Source organism: Barbus barbus (assembly GCF_936440315.1).
Source record: "Barbus barbus genome assembly, chromosome: 2".
In the NCBI taxonomy this organism is placed as follows: Eukaryota; Metazoa; Chordata; class Actinopteri; order Cypriniformes; family Cyprinidae; genus Barbus; species Barbus barbus.
In genome coordinates this window covers 15,479,108-15,501,607 of record NC_136730.1, presented here as the reverse complement: position 1 = coordinate 15,501,607, position 22,500 = coordinate 15,479,108, and the positions used below count along the sequence as shown (strand labels likewise).

At 36.6% G+C, this 22,500-nt stretch overlaps 4 protein-coding genes across 4 annotated transcripts; 1 reads left to right on the top strand and 3 right to left on the bottom strand.

Annotated features, from left to right (window-relative positions):
• Positions 1–896: 896 nt before the first annotated feature.
• Positions 897–2,135, bottom strand: LOC306878452 (P2Y purinoceptor 3-like; the record flags this gene model as incomplete). Its single annotated transcript, XM_079430822.1, has 1 exon — positions 897–2,135. The coding sequence occupies one exon, from the start codon at positions 2,133–2,135 to the stop codon at positions 897–899; it is 1,239 nt and encodes a 412-aa protein (XP_079286948.1).
• A 1,414-nt stretch (positions 2,136–3,549) lies between these two features.
• On the bottom strand, positions 3,550–7,376 carry LOC306880090 (schwannomin-interacting protein 1-like). Its single transcript, XM_079433385.1, has 7 exons — positions 6,849–7,376; positions 5,811–6,028; positions 5,515–5,630; positions 5,336–5,423; positions 5,006–5,167; positions 4,216–4,333; positions 3,550–4,131 (listed from the first exon to the last, which is right to left on the bottom strand). The coding sequence occupies exons 1-7, from the start codon at positions 6,904–6,906 to the stop codon at positions 4,031–4,033; spliced, it is 861 nt and encodes a 286-aa protein (XP_079289511.1). The 5' UTR covers positions 6,907–7,376; the 3' UTR covers positions 3,550–4,030.
• Positions 7,377–7,884: 508 nt separating this feature from the next.
• Positions 7,885–9,871, top strand: LOC306884439 (ribonuclease kappa-A-like). Its single transcript, XM_079440284.1, has 3 exons — positions 7,885–8,156; positions 8,605–8,687; positions 8,904–9,871. The coding sequence occupies exons 1-3, from the start codon at positions 8,079–8,081 to the stop codon at positions 9,046–9,048; spliced, it is 306 nt and encodes a 101-aa protein (XP_079296410.1). The 5' UTR covers positions 7,885–8,078; the 3' UTR covers positions 9,049–9,871.
• Positions 9,302–22,057, bottom strand: LOC306884431 (polyunsaturated fatty acid 5-lipoxygenase-like). Its single transcript, XM_079440273.1, has 15 exons — positions 21,749–22,057; positions 20,388–20,531; positions 18,757–18,961; positions 18,574–18,655; positions 18,362–18,484; positions 15,349–15,455; positions 14,849–15,021; positions 14,619–14,762; positions 14,171–14,374; positions 13,713–13,799; positions 13,354–13,523; positions 13,079–13,200; positions 10,834–10,934; positions 10,481–10,651; positions 9,302–10,296 (listed from the first exon to the last, which is right to left on the bottom strand). Exons 2-15 carry the CDS (start codon positions 20,529–20,531, stop codon positions 10,117–10,119), a joined length of 2,013 nt encoding a protein of 670 aa, XP_079296399.1. The 5' UTR covers positions 21,749–22,057; the 3' UTR covers positions 9,302–10,116.
• Positions 22,058–22,500: the final 443 nt, after the last annotated feature.

Genomic DNA, 22,500 nt, shown 5'->3' with positions numbered 1-22,500 from the left:
TTCTGACAACTATGGAAAAAGGTCATTGTAAGTATGTTAAATTAATAAATGATACAGACATGTATGTAGAAATGATCAGCATTTTCTAATATGTGTAATTGTTCTTTTATGTGTAATGTCCTCATACTTAGAAATATAATGCGAACAAGATGCCTAAACTGACACCTTGAACTTTAAGTTGTTTATTCTAGAACAAATTTAGATTCAGTACTCGCACAAAGACATACCAATCTGGAATATAATGTATAGTGACTTTGAAAGCTCACAGCCATAATTAGATTTTCATTTAAACAGGTTCAGAAAATGTTTATTTGAACAGTTTAATTATTCACAACATAACATATTAATCCATGACAGATCTAAACATTGTTCCTGCACAAAATGTGTCCACCCTGAGGTATGCCAACAAATGCAAATATAAGACACCTTATAAATTAGTTTATCATTCCATATATGTGTGTTTTTGCAATTTATATACACTAAATCAATATTCAACTTTAAAAAAAAAAATATATATATATATATATATAGGCCTATATATTTTTTTTTATTTTTTATTTTATACAATAACTAATTAACCATCCAAGCAATCAACAAGTAAAACAATCTTCAAGGGGTCTTTATATATATATATATATATATATATTTTTTTTTTTTTTTTTTTTTTTTTTATACAATAACTAATTAACCATCCAAGCAATCACCAAGTAAAACAATCTTTAAGGGGTCTTGAAAAGACAATATGACAAGATCCTCCATGTGAACACACAGAGTTATACAAATACAGAGAATATAACAAAAACATCCGTTTGTTTCAAATGAATCCCATATGAAGGCAGGTCCACCACGTTCACTTGTTGATGTCCTACACTGTCACATGTTTACATGCTCATTACTTAAGGCAGACCTCTGTGTGTATTGTTTTTATCTGTTGTTCCATTGTCCTTGTGGTTCCTCATCTCTTCACCTTCATTCTCCTCTTCCTCTCCTTTTCCCAGCATTCTAAGTGGCCATAGCAGGCCATGCTGGGCATGTTCAGGTTTTTGACAACAGGGCCCGTTTTTCTCTTTAGTAAGAAAGTAAAGCAGTGCATTCAGCCAGGCGTTGAACGAGGCCAGCGGCCGAGTGATTTTATAACAGATGGAAACCATGCGCATGGTGTGGCACTGCACCTTACTCGTCACTTTCAGCAGTAGGAAAATGGTGCGAGTGACATGGAAGGGGAAGAAGCAAAGGGCAAAGAGGAGAGTGATGGTAATTATGGTCTTGATGGACTTGCGCCGTCTGTTGACATAAGGCGATTGAGCCCCCAAGATGATTGACATGCCCTCTCCCCCAATTCCTGCGACGCTTTCACAGCCCGTCCCACTTCTGACTCTTTGAGGAGGAGGTTGAGAGTGCAGCGTCCGAAATATTGTTAACACTACACGCGAGTAGCACCAGGCAATGATGCTGAACGGCACAAAAAAGCCCAAGAAATGAAGTGTGACCCCGTAAGGGATGTAATCATGGAACTCTTTATCAATTGCATCATCCCAGCAATTAATAAACATCTCCTCCCTAGACTCCTTACCTTCACGCGGAAGATTCTGTGTCTTTGCAAAACGGAAAATTGGGCACGTTAGTGCAAAAACGGCAATCCACACCAGAACGCAAGTCCCCTTTACTGCTCGTTTGGTCTCCAAGGTGATGGTCTTCATGGGGTGGCAGATGCCCAGGTAGCGGTGCACTGAGATACAAGTGAGGAAGAAGATGCTGCAGTAGAGGTTGAAGTAGAAGAGGAAACGCACTAGACGGCACATGAAGTCTCCGAACACCCAGTCGTCCCGCATGACATAACTGGCCACCAAAAAGGGCAGGGATAAACCATACATGAAGTCTGTCATGGCCAGGTTCACCATGTAAATCAGGGACGCGTTCCAGTGCCTGGTGTGTCGAAAGGAACGGTAGAGAACCACAAAGTTAAGGGTTATGCTGAAGATAAAGGTAAAGGAGTAGCAAATGGGTAGGAAGATGTACTTGTAGGACTCGTCAATATTGCAGGAGCCAGTAACTGAAGAGTTGTGTGAGGAGGAAAGCTGGGCGTCTGCCCCTTTCTCTGTTTCAAACAAAACAGTAGGCGCACTTGTCGTCATTGTTGGCTAGTTCTTAATCGGATTCTTAGGGAGCGTCCTGGTTTCATCCTCCCATTTCTATGCTTCTGAAACCACGTCTTCTCCAACGAGCAAGTTTGTTTGAGTTTCCAGCGATCTCCTCCTTGTGGTCTAGTTTAACATCTACGAGAGATACATTGGTGTTAGGATGCACAAAAAAGTACCAGCTTGCCAAAACCTTTAAAAGCAGTTGTCATCCCACACAAGCCCTCCCCGCATCCCCCTTTCTCTTTCACAACCCCTGGTACTGTTTGCGCATAGGTATATATGCTGATTCAGACCCTTTTCACTTCATTAACCCATCAAACAGTAACCACACTTCCCCTCTATGTTCTATTCTGTCTTACCCACCCCTCACCTCGTTCCTCACACTAGAACTCTCTACCCCATCCCTCTTCCTCGAAACAAATATAAATGATATGTAATTGCCAGCTTTAGAAACTTTCAGCCTTTGTTAAATTACGGCTAGACTCCCTCTGGCTCCATTTGCACTTTAAACATCCTTTGGGATTCTATGGATGTCATGGCTATCCCCACCTCCCGGTAAAGTTAGCACACAGCTGACTGAGCTCGTGGTGAATTGCTTATTGCCTACCACTTCTCAGACATATAAGACACTATGTAAATAAATCAGTGAGTACCTGAAGGTCACTAAATGACATTAAGGTAGTCTGCTTTGGCTAAATAAATAACAAGGTCCTTACCTGGGGAATCAGACAACACCATAAACAGTTCAAACAACCCTTCACATTACCCACATATTGCAAAAGTTCACTGCCCTGCATAGCTGTAAACTTATTTAACAGTGAGACTAAAAAGACAAGAATATTTATAGACAAGATACACATTAACATTTTTCTGGGTAAGCAAAATATGAGTTTTGAAACTAAAACACCATTGACATACACAAGGACAGTGAACAACATCCTATTGCATCTGGTAATGAGCGGTTAAAAATCTTTCACTTACCTATTTAGTATAGAGCGATGAAGTCCTTTTTAGAAAAAACAAAGAATCTCAGTATAAATAAAACCTGAGGAACGCCTCGATTCTAACACAGTTAGCGCCTCGATTCTAACACAGTTACAGCTAAATCGGCTATCAAGAGGAGCAAATCGAAGAAGATCTGGATGCAGTGATGGCTTTGTCTAGTCATTCAGCCCTGAATCTTTCCCGTTCACATCAGTTTCTTGAACTATTTTGACCATTCTCTCAATCCAACCCTCCTTGGTCATCTCTTGCTCCATGATCTGTCCCTCCCTCTTTCTTCTTTCCTCTATTAGTGCTGAGCTGGCCTTTTGACAACACAAACTCTGGCTAGGCAAAATACACACAGACACACACAACAGAAGAACAATATTATACCACTGCAACAAAACAGAACACATACAATCTTACTCAATTCCCTTTTATTCCACAAAATAATATTTAAGTATTTCACAAACAGTGACACAAACAATCCAGTTATGAGTTGCTTGGCAATGTATGTACACACACATACTTTGTAGCATTTAATGAGCCATGTCTTAACACGTGAGGCTTGGCATAATTGGCTTTGGCACTAAACAAATTAGAGTAATATTGAGCAAAGTAGCATGTCATGACATATATTGTCTTTTGCCGCTTTGTTGCTTTATCAGTTAGATCTTGCAACTGTAAAAGTGTAAACTGCAGTTTTAAATACTCATCGGTGCCCTTAAAAACGTACAAACATAAAAATACTGTAATGAAAAAGTCTTTTGAAGTGAAGATAAAGATGGAGTGTTGTAACTTTTCCCAGTAAAGTCAATTAGTTCAGGCAGCTCACGGACAATCTTGTAAAGGAAGGGTCCCGTCATTTTGCTCCTTAGTTGAAATATATTTTTTTTGACTCTGCATCAGAGTGATGTCATATCTTGTACCTCCAGCAGCATGGCGTCTTGCTCTGTTCTCAGCTGGTCCCTTGTGAGAAGTCGACCCACCAGCTCTGAACTGAGGTCTACACACATACACAGACTTACTCAATTATTCACAACAGACATCATACATTTAACGCAATATGTAAAATAATACTTGGGCTTACCATGAATGTCTTTGCTTAGTGAGGTCCTCAGCGCTTTCAACTCCTTCAAGCTGAAATTCTTCAAGTCATTTCGTTCATAGTGCTTCCTTTCTCTGATAGCCTCACTGGGAGGTATAGTCTGTGATTGGGGTCAGTAAAGTACAATTATAACTTTGCATTTATACAAAACCATTCAAGCGTTTAGGGATGGTAAGATTTTAAAATGTTTTTATGCTCAATAAGGCTGTGTTTATTTAATCATAAACAGTAAAAACAGTATTATGTTGAAATATTATTTTCTATTTGTACTTGTAAAATGTATTTTATTCCTGTGACGGCAAAGCCGAAGTTTCAGCAGCCATTAGTGTCACATGATCCTTCAGAATTCTATGCTGATTTGGAGCTCAAAAAACATTATTATTATTATCAGTGTTGAAAACCCTTGTGCCACTTAATACTGTTGTGGAAACTGTGATTTTTTTTTTTTTTGTTCTAGATTCTTTGCTGAATATAATATTCAAAAGAACAGCCATTTATTTGAAAATGATTTTTTGAATAAATGTAAAAGTCTTTACTGTCAGCTTTGATCAAATTAATACATCCTTGCTGAATAAAAGTATTAATTTCTTTTAAAAAAAAAATCTTACTGACCCCAAATATTTGAATGATAGTGTACAGAACATGGCATCTACATAACTAATAGAAAATAATACCTAATTATTTGAATAGGTGTGCTTCTTGAAGTTACCTAACACATGAAATAAAATACACACGTAAGACACTACACCATGAGTATGTGCTCATTTCTAACCTGTTTGTGCTCCAATCTCAATTTATGTCTGAGTACACTCAGTGCAGCTCTGACATCATTCTTGAACCCTCTTGATTTGGTTTTCTTAGTCGATGCAGAGCTTGAACCATGTTCTTTCTCTAACCTCTGATTGCTACCACTCTTACTGGACTGTTTTGACACCTGAAAAGGTAACAAAGAGCATAACACGCCATTGTTAATCTTACCAAGTAAATCTCATCAATAACAGACATGAACAAAAATCTGTCTTAAATATCAAATTGTTCACATTACATTATGTTGTATGTTGCCGATTAACAGTGAAAATGTCAATATTGCAATTTATTTTACCTTGTCCTTTGCCTCCATTTCCTCTTCTTCCTCTTCACTTTCACTGTTGTTGATGAAGCAAAGCTGTAGATTCATCTGGCTCTGAAGCCTATAATGATAAAGCATTATTGCTATAGATTTTATTCAAATTCCGAGGAAGTGAAAAGAAAAGTAGTTGAGATTTATGAAATCTGTGTGACCTTGTTGTCAGAGCAGTCAGACGACTGTTGCAATCATCCTCCATGTCCTCATAGGTTTTTCTGTGACTGCTCAGCCCTCTGATTTCTGGCCAGTCTACTGTCAGCCTGTCCAAGTCCTGCAGAAAAACATCCCAGTATAAATTCATGGTAGCTGTTATTGTAGATAAATAGTCAAGGAGTACTAGTAAAAAGAACTGTAGCTCTTGCCAAATCAAAACAGGAAGTGTCTTTTTTTTTTTTTTTTTTTTTATCTTTTACCATTTAATCCACATTATTATCTTTACTCTCATTCAGACCTTTTCCCTCTGTCTTTGCTCTTCTTGTTGCTTCTCAAGTTCAGCAATACGGAGACTCAGATCCTCCCAGTGCATTATGGGTAAGCCCAGGTCATCATCAGGGTATCCCTCTTGCCATAATAAGGCTGCCCCTTCTGCATCCTCCTCTGTCTCATCACACTCTTTTTCATCTCCTCTCTCCCGCTCTTTTTCTTTTTCTCCATCCATTCTCAAGGACCCTAACAGTGAGGATCACGAAGACAGGGGGGAAATAATAAAACAAATCAAATAAATAACACCAAATGTTTTTGGAGATATTAAGACAGAAGCTGCCTCTTATAGTTTTATTTTTTTTTAATAGAAACTGGCATCATCAGATCAGGACAGACTCACCCATACATGGCAAACTCTTTTTAAAATGTACTCCTTAAATGAATTAGTATCTATGTTCGTTTATAGTAGCCTACTCAGTACTATAAAGTACTTCTTAATTATATTATGTAATTATACTATACAGTACTTTTTAATTACTAGAAAATATATATCATATATCACTCTAACTCCATATTCTGGTACCTATTTTTTTGTTTTTTTAGTATTTATTTATTAAATACTAGACTACTTAGTCTAGTAACAATTCAAAATAGTTACCAATATCTAGTTTTTTAGTTTTAACTGAAGAGACGTTATCCCTGAATATTAGACACTAGTGTGTATTTCAATTCAAGTAACATTTTACTTAGTAGAACAACGTGTCTTGCAACATCTGTTTTGTTTGTCTTTCAAAGAATATGGACGAAGCATTTCAGCATTTTGTTTTTCTAGAGGAGCCATCTACAGTATTACCCCAGAAACTGCATTGTCCCAAAATATGAAAAATACTAACTAGTTTGGAAATTAGGTTTGAATCATAAACAGGAACGTATTTCCATATTTTACATAATTTATACATTCTAATTATTAAAAGGCTTTTTAATGTAGCCGTATGCTATCAAGTATGGCACTGACACAATGTATCCTAAAACTGCTGTGTTGCTTAGTTTTTATAGGCGTACTTACTTTTTTGGTGGAATTTGTTTTTAAATACTGCCCTGCTGTCCAACAAGTCAATAATCATACATTTCCATATTTTTCCTGTACTTTAATTCTTCGTTTTCCTCCGTGCTGTCCCGTTACGCGCCCTCCTCGTCTTCGTTATCCTTTTCACTCTTTTTCATCCATGGAGATGAATTTTAGATCTCTCTTCTGCTCCTTACAGTTCTTTAGAGGGCAATATCTATTATTTTTCACCTGTTTAGTCAAAACAACATTTTGTTCCTTAAAAATGTCCCAACGCAGACACCCAAAAAGTAAAGGAATTTGGGGAGGAGAATGAGCGAAGAGTCATAAAAGTAACCACTTCAGGTGTCCAGTTTCATCATTTAGATTAGTGAATACATCCTTAAAATCGCAGTAGATTATAGTCTAGAAACCCTAATAGATAGCTGCACAAAAAAGTTTGTTTCTAAGATGAAAACCTAACCGTTTGGGTTTAGGTGTCAAATGTCAACAAGTCTAAACATGCCTAATTTATGAAGGCAAAGCTGTAACCATCAGTGAACTGCTGGGTTTAGATAAACCCTCGGTTGAGGACAAACCATCCTTCAAAACTTCATAATTCAAGGAAAATCAAGTCAAGTCAAGTCTGCTTTATTGTCAATTCTTCCACATGTACGGCACATACATACAGAGAACTGAAACTGCGTTATCAGACCCTTGGTGCATACAGTTAACATTTAAGACACTGACAGTAGACGTTCAAATACAGATAAATACAGTTTAAACATATGTACATACAACTATACAGATATACAAATGAGGACATTTGTAGAAAAATAAAGAAAGAGTAAATGCTTTTTCAAATGCAAAATAAACGACCAAAAGTGGCTGTTTTTGTATTTCCTAATTTGAAATAGTTTAATAAAGCGCGTAAAAGATGGTTGGATTTGGTGTGTGTGTGTGTGTGTGTGTGTGTGTCCAAATAGACACTTAAGGAGCTCTGAATATTAACGAAGTGCATAAAGTTTGTTTTCAAACTCTTTATGACGTTGCACTCGGCAGTCACTCTACTTCCGCTTCCTCTAAAGTCAGCTGATTTAATCGGGTGACTGTTGACGCCGAATTTACCGAGGCTAGAAAACTTAAAAGTAACTTTTAAAGTTGAAATGACATTCGTATAAAGTTTATTTTCTTTGAAACGGTCCTCTGGCATCTCTGAGTAACTGAAAACGGACAAACGTCTACTATAGAATGGCTTCTTTGCTTTGCTGCGGTCCTAAACTGGCAGCATGTGGACTGGTCCTGAGCATTTGGGGTGTTATTATGCTGGTAAGTTAAATATTCTCTATTGTGTCACTATTCTTTTGTTTCTTATGCATATCATTTATACATGCTGAAAGTTGATTGAAATACATTAAGCATAACTAGTAAATTCACTTCACACATAATGTCAACAACAATGCATGATTCCTATTGTCCCTGGGAAGCTTAGAAATCTCAGGGAATAATAAAAGTTTGATTTACAGGCCTGGAAAAGTAATGTAAATTTCTAGTTAACGTAATTTTAGCTAAAGTATTTATTTAGCTTGGAATTGCTCTTTGTGAGGCCTTTCATTATAAAAGTATAGATATTGAAAATACTTACCCAGTCACTACAAACTATTCGTAAAAATCATGGGGGGAATCATAAGGGTCTGGGGAAAACTAGCAGACAGTGCCAGTGAAGGGAGAAATACAGGCCTGCATGATAATCAAGATTTTGTCTTATTCCTCTTAGGCAATGCTGGGGATTTTTTTCACCACACATTCAGCTGTGCTCATAGAGGATGTACCTTTCACAGAAAAAGACATGGAGGATGGGTGAGTTCCTTGTGCCGTTTACTCATTTAATCACACTGGAAAATAAGTCTGTCTAGCATAGGGAATGTCACATTCGCAAGACTTCATAATAGAAGCTCTGACGTTTTTTTTTTTTTTTTTTTTTTTCTCCTCCCCTCAGCCTGTCCAAAAATGTAGTCTTGTCGAAGGGGTTTTGGCTTTTTTCTAACACAATATTCTTTTCTTCTTTCATTTTAGGCCGACGGCACTGCAAAACATCTATAAATTGTACAATCAAGTTGGATACAATTGCTTCATTGCGGCAGCAATCTATGTTGGCATTGGATTCCTGTCATTTTGTCAAGTTCGCCTGAACAAGCGCAAGGAATATCTGGTGCATTAGAACCACCTAGTGATTGGAGTAGAACTCTAAATTGTCTTTGTATGTAGTAACGCTGCATTTGCCTTAAAATGAAGCCTTAAATGAGTGTAGATATTTAAGAATGAATAATCTATTTTACTGTGCTTTTCTTTATTGCCTTTCTACCTTGAAGCCCATCATAAAATGTGTGCACTTAACCATTATGATTATGTGGTACCTCCCTAATTTGTCTTTTATGGTGCTCTTTTGATCAGTAGACCAACCAAACGTAAATACATGATTTAATTGTGATTTTATTTATACTTAAAACACCTCTCATATACAGGCTCATTAAGTTAATGTTGAATGGAATTTTACATGGTCACATTGGTTCTGTTGTCACAATAAATGAATGACTCATGAATTTGCCTATGCAGTTTGTCACTAGGAATTGATAAGTGTAGACCTTGTCTCTCAGTCAACATGGTTCTAAAATTTTAGATGAGTGACTGGAAACTCTAAACAAAACCTCTCATGTGTAAGTACTGAAGGTTAAAAATTCTATATGAAATAACAAAACCGACTTGATTTGCTATGGAGAATATCTGTACAATGCATGCTTTTTTCATACAGATATAGGTAAAAGTATAGTAGTAATGCATGTTTCATTGTGGAAAAACAATGGGTTATATATGCACTACATATGAAGGGAATATTATAAGGCTGATCACATGTATTAATACAGCAGTGAGTAAAAATCCACAGAAATCAGTTCAGCAGCACTCAAACAGTGACTTTTGACAGAAATTTTTTTGTTGTAACTTTTCAAAAGAAATAAAAAATACTGTTCATGAAATTGAATGTAAAAAAAAAAAAAAACAACAATATGTATTAATGCTTTAAAAAGTGTTACATACTAAACAAATAACATAATTAGCTATATCACACTATTTCTGCTGTCATTCCAGAGAAAGGCATTGGTCTCAGCTATAGCTAGGAAAGGCACTTTGAGTGTAATTTGAATGTGTGCTAACTTTTAAGATTTAGCTGACCTACTCTACTAAATTCTCACAGATGCATATACACATAAATTTCGAATGCAAGTTTTCTTTAAATGGTGATGCTATTTTCCATGCGGCTTGGGCACAGATACAGGTACTGCAGTTCAAGTCCCTCATTCTGAGCTATTATCTGCTCCTCCAGTTCTTTCAGCTCCTTTCTGAATTTATCAATCACCTTCAAAGCAGCAGGCTCAGTGAAGTATTGTTCCACATACTGGCCCATTGGGATCTGAAGGAAAGAGGGGAAAAAGAGAACTGTTAAAGTCATCGTGATAATCTGTTAAAAGGTATGGAAAGAAATATCTTTTAGATGGATATAGTCTGGTGTTACTTATAAATATGGATTATGTTGTACTTATATGAGTGTAAATAATATAAAAGCACAGTTGTGACAGCCTGTGCTATTGGCCCACCGCATCCGGCTGTGCTCTGCCCAAGTGCCATGTGATGGCCATCTGCACACAGGACTGGCTGATATCAGGAAGTGTGTCCATGATCATGCCCATGGTGACAGCATCCTTGTCTGTTGGTGGAGGGTGCCGCATGGTGCAGGGTGTATTGGGAACCCATGCACACCAATCAAACTACAGTACAGAGAGGGAGATCAACAGTGATCACAATAAAGCTATGTAATGCCTTGTAATCTGATTTTTAGTACTTAGTTAGCATGCTTCATATAAATAATTGTATTTCTGGTAACCTGCATTCAGTATAGTGAAAAATAAGCAGGTTTTTTAGATTTGATAAGATGTGATGTGTTAGTTACCTGTCCGTTGTTGGTGGCAGCATGCTGTGCTGTGCTCGTAAAGATCACCACGCTTAACAGTGTGATGAGTTCGTCTTTTGTCTTCAGCTCACTGGCTAGGCCTGACATGCAAGAAACATAAATAGTTACTCCTAACAGTCAATTTCAATTGCCATTTATTTTGCTCATGTAGTTCTTTTTTTCTCTTTATTTGGTTCCATCACACAAAAGCACAAGGCAAACAGCTGATGCAGTTCATTGTGATGAGACACATACTATAGACAGTGACCACATGGGGTCACTGTATTATTATCTTTTGTGTTCTTTATTAGTTTATTACTTCCTTCATTTTAAAATGCAATATCGGTGACCTGTATTTGTGTATTGTATTGGATGATTTATATTACCATCCAAAATATTAGGGTTGGCAAGATTGATTAAATATTTTTTGAAAAAAGCCCACCAAAAAATAAGAAGAATGGGAGCGCACGAGAACTCGCGATATTTCACCTTAAGGTGAAAAGCGGTTTCGCGATATCAATATAAAGTTGAGTTCACGGTAAAACCTTTGATAGTGCTTGCATTATATTGCTCGGTCTTTTATTGCATGTGCTGTTCGTCTGGGTTTCATTCGGGAACGCATATAAAGTCTAACGCGCTTTGTGTTGCACTATTATCATTTACACAAACTCTTCCTCTGCATATGCTGGAGTTTGGGTTGCTTAACGTTCATCTGGGAAAACAGTGTTATCTGTGTAGATTTGTAATGTAAATCATTTACAAACCTATGCCAACACAGCAGAATACATCAACATATTTCTAAACATGCGATTTGTTGTACATCTACATCCCGATTCCAAAATAAAAGTCTCTCTGAGTTTGCTTGTGTTAAATGGATTGAAATGTTTTTAACGCTTGAAAATGAAACATTGGCGCCCTCTGCAGGAATTTGTTATAAATACATAACGTACTTAAATTGGTTATATTCATATTATAGTTTTGTTCAATAAAACCATGTAATTACTTGGATTTGATACTTTATTTGAACCAATTATGATTGCCTCATCGTTAGTTTATATGTAAATATAGTCATATTAAAGCCTGTTTTTCACTTAGGTTTATTTTTATTACTAAAAATTATCAGATTACACTCAATTGTCAAAATAATCAGTCGATTTCTTGATTACCAAAATAATTGTTAGTTATGGCCCTACATTAGTTAATACAACTGCATTATTTTGTGATTAAAAGACATGTTTTGCAATTGAAAATTTCTTAAAATAGTATTAAAATATTCTCTCATTCTAGTGAACCAAGTATCTGAATTTTGTCTCGTCTCATGAGCTAAGTTTATTGTCACACCCCTAGCGTCTACAAGCATGATATAGCTCATATTTTCCAAGTGTATGATATAGCTTTTATTCTTCAGGTCAATCATGTATTCATAAAATAAAAGGAAAGTGTACTTTGCCATAGTATAATTTAAATGTTAAAATGGCCATAGTCACTGCATGCTTTACTTGAGCTGCACTTTATTTGTATCATTGTTTTATTAGTTTATGTATTATATTTTGAAAGATAATAACAGTATTGTTTGATAAGGGAGATCTCTGATTTTAGTCCTTGAAAACCAAAAAAATGTGCTTGAAAAGTCCTTGAATTTAATTTTGCAATTTCTGTACGAACCCTGACACTGTCACATGATCCTTCAAAATGATTTGATGCTAAAGAAACACTTATAATTGTCAGTTTTTAAAAACAGTTGTGCTGCTTAATATTTTTGTGGAAACCGAGATACATTTTTTTCAGAATTCTTTAATTAAATAAAATTTCAAAAGGACAGCATTTATTTGAAACAGAAATCATTTGTAACATTATAAATTTCTTTAATGTCACTTTTGTTCAATTTAATGCATCCTTACAAATAAAAGTATTAATTTCTTTTAAAAGCAAGGTACTGACCACAGCCTTTCAAACTGTAGTGTATATTGTCAAGCCTAAATTAATACACTGCACAGTGTTCTAAATATATCCTTTATCCAAATCCGAATCCGAATGAGCTTTATTGCCAGCCAGGTATGTTTACACATACAAGGAATTTGTTTTCGTGACAGAAGCTTCCACAGTGCAACAGGATGACAGTGACAGACAAAAAAACAGTTAATAAAAGATTAAAAATAGAACAAGTAAATAGGGAATAACAATATACAATATATATTATCCACTACAGGACATTTGTGAGTCCAGTGGTGTATTCATATCTTACCAAAATGAGGCACATCCACAAAGCCCTCCACAGCCACATCATTAATCCACGCCTGAAGTTCTGAGTCCTGTTCAACTTCACCATCACTCTTGTAGTACAGGGAAACTATTCCTGAAACAAAACTAAGAGAAGAGGAAAAAAGAGCGTTTAAGGAAATAGGTCTGATAGTACAAGAGTTTTCACATGCAAATGTCTAAAAGAAATATGTCTATTGCACATCTACAGTCATAAGAATTAAAAGCACTAAATAAAGAAATCCTATTTAAATAAATTACTTTTGAATTACATCCCACAGCATCAGAGAACTGTCCCTGTAGAAATAATCTCTCAGTTTAGTAACTCCTCTGTCCAAGAAGTCGAATTTGGGCTGGAGGGAGCGATAAGTTAATACTTTATACTCCCTCTGGGCCAGAATCAAGAGTCCATCTCCACCTGTTGATACCACCTGAAAAACACCATTTTTGAAATGTATGACTTACTGAGTGAATTAAAAACACACTACAGTTATGTTGTTTGCGATTGGCTGGTTTTAGTGGGTGATAAGATCCAAGACCACTAAAATTCCAGTGCCTAAAATCCAAAGTGCTAAAATTAATTTAAATTTTTTTTGGCTTTATTGTTTACAGATGCTCACCCTTTTGAAGATGCCATCCTGAGAGATGAGCTGTGTCCTGCCACGACAGTTAATCTCAAGCGTATACCTCAGGTGTGGAGCCAAGAGCTGCATTGAGAGAAAAAGTGACAGAAAGAAAACATGAAGGCTCTTAACATACAATACAACTGGATAATTTAACGAAATGACCAGCGATTTCAATGTAACAGTGATAATCTAACTTTAAACATGCAAATGTGGACCCCCTCAGTTATCTCAGAGGAGTAGTACATTTTTTAGTTTGTTTCATATTATAAAGCTTAAATGTATAATCATGCAACAGAGGGAATTGTTGTGGGTAGGGATGGTATCTAAAAAATGAAAAAGTATTACCGGTATATGTCTCATGTTTGACAAAATGTTCAATAAAAACACTTTGGAACAAAAAAAACATGCAAATTTATCTTTCCTAAAAGCACTTCTTGTAGACTTCCTCTAACCTTATATATAGGGTGAACAGCAGGCAGCTGTCGGAGTGTGGACACACAGAACACTTCTACCACCAAGTGTGTGCGTAGCAAATGTGATAACAACTGGAAGACCTGGAACTCAGCGTGACGAACCCACATCTTAGCCAATAACCAGGCCAGAGGTGGATCGCTAGGTAGAAATATGGGTGTGTCCTTATCAGGTTTCTGTTCAAGCTGAAAGGAAGGGAGAGGAACAATCAGACATTTCTGTTTTTTTACATCAGTGTTTAACAGTTCATTCCTGGATGTGTTCCTGTAATGTTGCTATCATTATTACATTAATAAATAATCAGCAAAAATCATGTTTATGTGCTTTTTGTCTTTTTTTCAAACATATTTTCAGCTGATGGAGGCAGGAGTAAGTTTAGGAAAGCTAGATCATTATGATTCTAAGTAAATGTGAGTCAGCAGGTTTTACCTGTATGGCGATAGGAATGAGACCTTTCTCAGGATGCTCGTACAGTAAGCAAAGTGGGGCAGCTATGTGCTGTGTCTTGTCTCTGATTACATTGGGAGGAATCCCATCCACTATCGCATGATCAACCAAGAATATATTTCCTTTCTTTAGCAGGAGAGACAAAGAAACATTATTAGATCCACTGTTCCAAGAATCCATTGTTTTTAAGAAAATAAACACTAAACTCTCACCTTGAATTCCTTCTTCAACGTGGTAGTAGGTATCAGAGAAGACTGCACCATGTCTCCTGTGACACGGAAGTTTGAGGGCAGCTCCTTGCACCTGGTAATCATCCGTGGGTTTGAGCCATTGAGGAACTGGTAACCAAAAAACCAGTCTTCTTTCCAGTGCTTCATGGTGTATTCTAATTAGAATATTTATCACCAATTCATGTTATTCATTTAATAACATTTGGAAACTCATTTTTAAGTAGATTGATTCAGCAATGATTATTTTAAAACAAGCCAATGAACAAAATCAATCAACAAACAGCTACAACAGGTTTAAATATTCTACGGCGTCACTGCATCCCTGGATTAAATTCTCATTTGCATATTTATGAGATAAACAACGTCGAGCAGAAATAGCTCCTGACAGTGAATAAAGTGCATATTTTTTTGGTAACTTAGCTAATAAGTATTTGGCCACAAAAAAATAAATAAAATAAAAGGGCCGATGAAGTGACTGTTACCAGCTATAGGGCTTCTTAGCTTCCAGAAGATCCTTTTGAAGTCATCCAAGTCATTCCAAGACTTTCCGAACTTGATTGCCAGTTTTTTCAGAGAGAGCTCCAAAAGCCTGAGAGGCCAAATGGTGTACAAATGGATTAGTGATTAGATGAATGTAATAGTAAATATAGCTGCAAGCAGCAATTACGGGGCCAAGCACCCCAGAGGCAAAAGGAGGAGCTAAGCATGGGATGGAGCATCAGACCAACTTCAACAATAAGTAATTAAAGCAAGTTTAGGATGATTTGAAGCAAAATCGCTGAAAAATCATAAACACAAATTCTGGTAATATGATTTAATGGCTTATCACATTTGACCAATAGGTGGTACTGTTATCAAATTGAAGTGGTGTGTTCTGTGTGAGGTAACCATGGCACATACAAAGTTTGGTGTCATTATGTCAAAGCTTTGCAGATATAAAGCCTCAGACATAATCTGGCATCATGCCACAAATTTGTTGTGGCGCTATACAAAAACAATTTTGTCTATCAACACGAAATCCATAGCTTTTTGTCAGCATGGTCTAAAAATGATTTGATTTGATTTTGGTGAAAATCGGACCAATGGTCGAGGAGGAGTTTGAAAAAGTAGGTTTTCCAAGGACCATTTTGAGACCAGTTTCATTATAATAGGCTAATGCAATAAAAAATTATTAGCATTTTTGGAAGTTTCATAATTAATGGTTAATGAATGAATGGTTTACTACTCTTGACCAACAGGTGGTGCTGTTACCAAAATTATGTGGCCTGGTCAGTGTGAGGTGACAATGGCACATACAAAGTTTGGTGTAAATATGTCAAAGCTTTGCAGAAATACAGCCTCAGATGCAGTTTGGCAAAACTGTCGGTCAGGAGACAAAACGGTCTAGGAGAAGTTCGAAAAAGTAGGAACAGGAAGGAGACAGGAAGTTCAGCCAATTATCGCAAAATGGTATCAATGTTCTCGGCATGATCCAAGGAATCTACCAAAAAAGTTTAATTACAATAGGCTAATGTAAACAAAAGTTATTAGCATTTTTTGAAATTTCATTATAACTTTTGACCACGAGGTGGCGCTACCCCCAGACTTTTTGAGTACTATCAGGGCATGGTGCCGAAGACACAAACCAATTTTCGTAATGATACGCCAATGTGTTCATAAAATATAGCATTTTATGACAAAATTAAAAATGGCCGATGCTCAAAATGACTGACATGGGACGAATCTAAAGAGACCATTCACAAGTTATAAGCAAAAATAGCCATTTTTCATATCTCCTGACCACTAGGTGGCACTGTGCCGAAACACTGCAGGTAGCCTCAGGTCATGCTTGTTAGAAACCTTCTGGTCTCTCTCATGAAACCAACACGGAAGTGACTAAACCGTAATTCGTCAACTGGCCTCTAGAGGCTGGCTGCAAAAGGAGTCAATCCCATAGACTCCCCATGTTAAAATGCCCAACTTCACAGCAGAAAAAAACATGTTTACAGCCTGGTTCAAAAAATTATTTTGGTTTATATAGCTAATTTGCCCTTCATGACAACTGTGAGGGGGGTAAAAATTTGTATAACTGAGCACATAGCTCATCCATTTAAATTATATTAAGCCTTAAAGTTCTGCATAATTAAGGGCGTGGCCACTTGAGTGACAGGTGGATTGCCGCTGCTGTCAACACCATCGCGATTTCAGCAACCAGCTCCACCCACGTCCTGCCTTTTTGCCCATTTTTGATTATCCACGAATTTTGAGCTTAAACGTCACAGACACTACGTCCATTTTTTTTACAGTCTATGGTTATAACACACACCAAATTTGGTCTCAATGCCAAACCGTTGTGGAGATATTGCCTCACATCCAATTTTGCGTGCTTTTCGTAGAATTCATTCACATGTTACTCTAGAACGGTTTGATGAATCGACTTGAATTCCATAACTTTTTGCCAGCATGCTCTGAAGATGTTGTGACCCAAGGAATATTTTGAGACCAGCTTCCAAATTTGTTGATGCGCTAAACTGTTTCATATATCGACACAAAATCCATTAATTTTTGCCAGCTTGGTCTGAAGATGATGGCGTCGAAAATGCATACCGAGTTTCGCAACGATACATCAATGCGTTCATAAAATATAGCATTTTATGACAAAATTCTAAATGGCCGACGCCCATAATGGCTGTCATGGGAAAACTAGGTATGGTTTGACTTGGTATGCTCCACCTAATCTAAAGAGACCAGTTTTGGGATTTTTGGCCAAACCATTCAGAAGTTATAAGCAAAAATAGCAATTTTCATATCTCCTGACCATTAGGTAGCACTGCACTGGAGGTAGCCTCAGGTCATGCTTGTTATAACACACTCCAAGTTTGGTCTCAATACGCCAAAACGTTGCTGATATATAGCCTTGCATCCATTTTTGTGTGCTTTTCGTAGAATTTGTTCGCGTGGTATTCGAGAACGGTTTGACGAATCAACTTGAATTCCATAACTTTTTGCCAGAATGGTCTGAAGATGATCTGAGCCAATTTTGGTGAAAATCAGGCAAACCGTCTAGGACATTATTAAAATTAGAATTATTAAAAATAGCGAAAAACTTAACAGTATAATTTTCTCGTCACTAGCCTAGGATTCAGAGGAAAAAAGAATTTTCCTTCTGTGCCTTACGGTTCAAAAGTTATTAGCATAAACATGAGTGCAAGTTTGGACAAGTGGTGACACTAAAGAATTTGAGTTAGAGACTCTAAACTTGTTATGGTTAATGTTGGGACTGTCCTTAATCAGTGTGCCAAATTTCATAACTTTCCCGCAAGCGGTTCTATGGGCTGCCATAGACTCAAGAGTGGAAGAAGAAAAAGAATGCCATCGAATACAATACGTGCCATTGCACCTTCGATGCTTGGCCCCCAATTAAATGGGAACACCCTGGCTTATGGACCTTAAAATATCAAGTCACTCTAATAAAACAATACTTGCACTGCAAAACCTGTAGTGCATTTTACTTACGCATAGTGAAGGGATCCCACAAAGTCACTGCGCTTCTCATTGTCAAAGCGAGAGTCCTGGGGGAGATCGACCTCTGACTTGGCATCAATGCATTTTGGAATGCCTGGGGCCCACGCAAGCCATCTGAGTTCAACAGGGATTTGTGAGAAGTACATTCTTTACAAAGATAGGAATGCAGTGATAAGTTCAGTGTATGCAATCGCTTTAAAAACCTGTATGTTTTTTGCTTCTCCTGAAGCTCTGCGTTTCTGTGAGACATCTCCAGTTGCAAGGTGTCATCACTGATCTTTTTGGCTATGAGAGAAAAGGAACCGGAGTTGAGGTTTTAATCATGTGGATTCATCTTGATCTCAGATTGATCTTAGTTATTGCATATGCAGTTCAACATAACTGACCTGTGCCTTCTCTCAGCTCTATTACAACTTTATCTCCCACTAGCCAACGGTAACAGGGAAAAGTATAGCTGCATCTTTGTCCAGGTACACTGACTTTCACGTAACGGCAGAACCAGTTATCCTCCACCCAGTACTTCTGTTTCTCCAGGCGCACTAGTATCAGGCGACCCAAATCAGCAGTGCTTTTAACTGTGTAATCATCAACCTACAAAATGATAGGAATATATATCAATATTAGAGATGTTTTAATTCATTATTTTTAGTCAGTATTCCATATTTAATTATGCTTATATCACATTTTGGTAACACTTTAGAATACTGTTCCTTCGTTAATGAACAGGAACAACTGACTAATGCACTATTAACATTGTAGTAACTACCATTACCTAACAAGAAACTCTGATTAATGATATAGTAAGTAATAGCGCTCAGTTGAAACTGATAGTTCACTATTAGCTAATCAATAACTACTATCCTGGAGAACTACTAAGACCTACTCTATACAGGTTCACAGTTAATGTGAATTTTGCATAACGTATAATTAATTCTAAAATGAAGATTATGGTAACCCACTAGTATTGACTCAAGAATGAACAAATCCTTAGCTAAATGAATTACTAACCAAAACCTTACAAAAACCTCAAAAGACAATGACGTCAGTAATTACTAGGGAGTTATCACAATCTTCACTTTAGAATACTGATCCAAAAAATTAGTAATTCCTTTAGAAGGATGTAGTATCACTTGAATAGTTACTACCCAATACTTCACAAAACTCTCAAAAGCTTACAATGATTTCAGTCATTACTAGGGAGTTAGTCTCACGCCCACGGACCGTTGGCTAACCGGCTGAAGGTCTGGCTACGCGACACTACTAGGGAGTTATCATGATCTTCACTTTAGAATACTGATCCAAATAATTTGGTAATACTTGAATCATTACTAGTGGGTTACCATGACCTTTACTTTAGAATTAATTATACATTATGTATTATTCATATTAATTATGAACCTGTATACAGCAGTTCTTAGGGAGGTATGAAAAAATAATAGTTACTGATTAGCAAATAGTGAACTAATACATTCAACTAAGCACAATCACTTACTAACTCATTAATCAGAGTTTCCAGTAGCTACTAGAGTGCTAATATTGCGTTACTCGTGTGTTTTTGTGTAGTTATTCATTAATGATGGAACTGTATTCTAAAGTGTTACCCATTTTGTACATTTAGGTCACCTTTGCCATCATTTAATGCTCACCTTATCTTTAAAAACAAATAATTTAACAACACCTTTAAATGTAATATTTAACAAATCTCACAATGATTATCTGTTTTTCATACTGTGCATTATAACATGATGTTCACTTGTTTTATTTGAATTTTTTAGACATAATAGTTCAAAATAATCCAGCCATTTATCAGTTATTTGCTCTTACATAAAAATACCATTCAACATTTTAACGTGGGTGTGTCTCTACATTTTACAGATAGAGAGATTTTTTTTCATAATGTTATGATCATTGGTCCCATGTAAAAAAGAAAAAAAAGAAAAGATCTCTCCTGCACTCGACAGAGGAAAAAGGAAGAAAAAGTATATTTAATCATAAGCACACAAGCATGTTTACTCACTGCTCCTCTGCAGAAGTCTAGGCCTGGATTGTCCAGTACGGTTCTCTCACTCTCTCCTCTCTCTCCAACCAGAGTCACGTATATATAGTTATTGGTTCCTGAATATTCGGAGGTTCCGGTTGCCACTGTCACTTTGTACTCCATCTGCACACATACAAATACAAATGTATGTAACTGTAGTCTACTGTTTCAGTCACCGTCACAGAACACTTTCAAATGCTATATATATGTATATATATTTACACTAGTCAACATTTGAAGTGGATCAAAACCTGGATCAAAATGTTACATAAAATATCTAGAGAGCTATATAGTGTTAGTCTGTTGGTCTGTTGTGAGTCTGTTGCCTCAAAGCATTGTGCAATCAGTTTCTTTTTGCGCTGGACGATTACAAAAGCAAGCAATGCATGGTGGAAGTGAAAGTGGAAAACAATGATGGCTGGAAGAGGATTTCTTGCATAAGAGTGATCTCCCTTGCGAAATCACCTGTCTTCACAGAATAATAGATGTGATGAATTTTAAACATGAAACCAAGGCACACCTACAATCAAATCAGCATAGGCCTTGAAAAACAATAAAAACCCTCAATGTACTATCAGATAGAAAAGATTCAAATGCAGGTAGCCACTTAAACGCAAACTAGTGAGCTTCCCCTGTTGTAACAATACAAATACAACACAATTCAAACCATGAAAATAAAGAAGTCCGTTGTGTGCAGTATTTACAGTACATTTTATAATAAGATTTATTTGTCAGTTATGCATTAGGTATCTTGAATAAAAATGTTTTCAGCATTTAATTAATCTAGGTTCATATTAATTTAGTTCAGTGTTAATTTATGTCTGTTTATACAACTTAAAATTGTAAAAGTGTATTAGAAGAATTTCATTAGTTGTTGCTATTGTAGTAGCTTTCTCACACTTTTCTAGTTCAAATTAATCAAGCATGGTAATCTTTAACCAACAGCCACACAGCTAGAAAAATTTAGATCAATATCAGATCGGTTTCAATATGAGTTATTTTAGAGCAAGCTCATTTATCTGTCCGTTACGCCTGCTAATAAAACTGCAATCTGTACAGGTGCATAAAAATGTTTTGCATATAGAGCGCACAGACACACATATATAGGCTGAAAGAAGCTTCATCATATTATGGTCATCAGCAAAGATGCCTCGAAGGACTTAAAGTAGCTTAAAGAAGTGCCTAGACTAGTTATTCCAATTGACAGAGGTTCACAGAGTTCTTATCAGTGAGGTAACCTGTAGAAAAAGACTCAGATATAACTTAAATCAACAGTTGCTTAAATATGTTCCAATAAACTGATAGAAATCTGAAGAATAGTTGTGGGAAAAAAACGTTACCTTTTCTCTGTAGAATAGTGTGGTGGTGAAAATCTGCTTTTTGTGTTGCTCTTTCTCCGCTGTAGTTTCTCTTGCCTTTTTTCTGTCCCCCTCACTGTCCTTTTTTCTCAACCAACTAGTTTCCTTCTTTCATGTCAGCCTTTTGCAAACCCATTTATGCGCAGCACCTGGCTGTTCACTGATCTTCCAGTTTCACTGACTGAATCAGTCAGATATTTGCTTTGAAATGTCCTGTCTCCTGTACTGTGGTCTCCTCCCTCATACCTCCTTTCCATCCCTTCCCCCTCTCCCACCTCTATCTTCTGCGTCATAGTCCTCTGTGGGCTGATATTTTAACCTCCTCATTTGTTTATTCATTTTTTATTTGCTATCCATTTCAAGGAAGTGGGTAGTACTAGCTCACAGAAAAACTACATGGTTAAACATAAGAATATTTTTGTACTGAACTTGTGAAACCTCACTGATGTCTATGTGAAACTTCACACGAGCCCTGTGTCTGAGACAGCACAATCACATCTCAACTAGACTAATTATAATACTTCAGTCAAGAGGTCAAAGTGTAACATCTTGCCACTGCAAAGAGTTTATTTGTAAAGAAGGCCATTCTGTGCAGAATTACAAGCAATACTTGACCTTTTTAACAGGGTACCAGCAAATACCAGGATTCTAACCACTTATTTTCCAGTGGTTTGTTTTACATTATCGTCTCAGGTTTGGTCCTGAATATCTTTCAATATGGGACATGTAGGTTT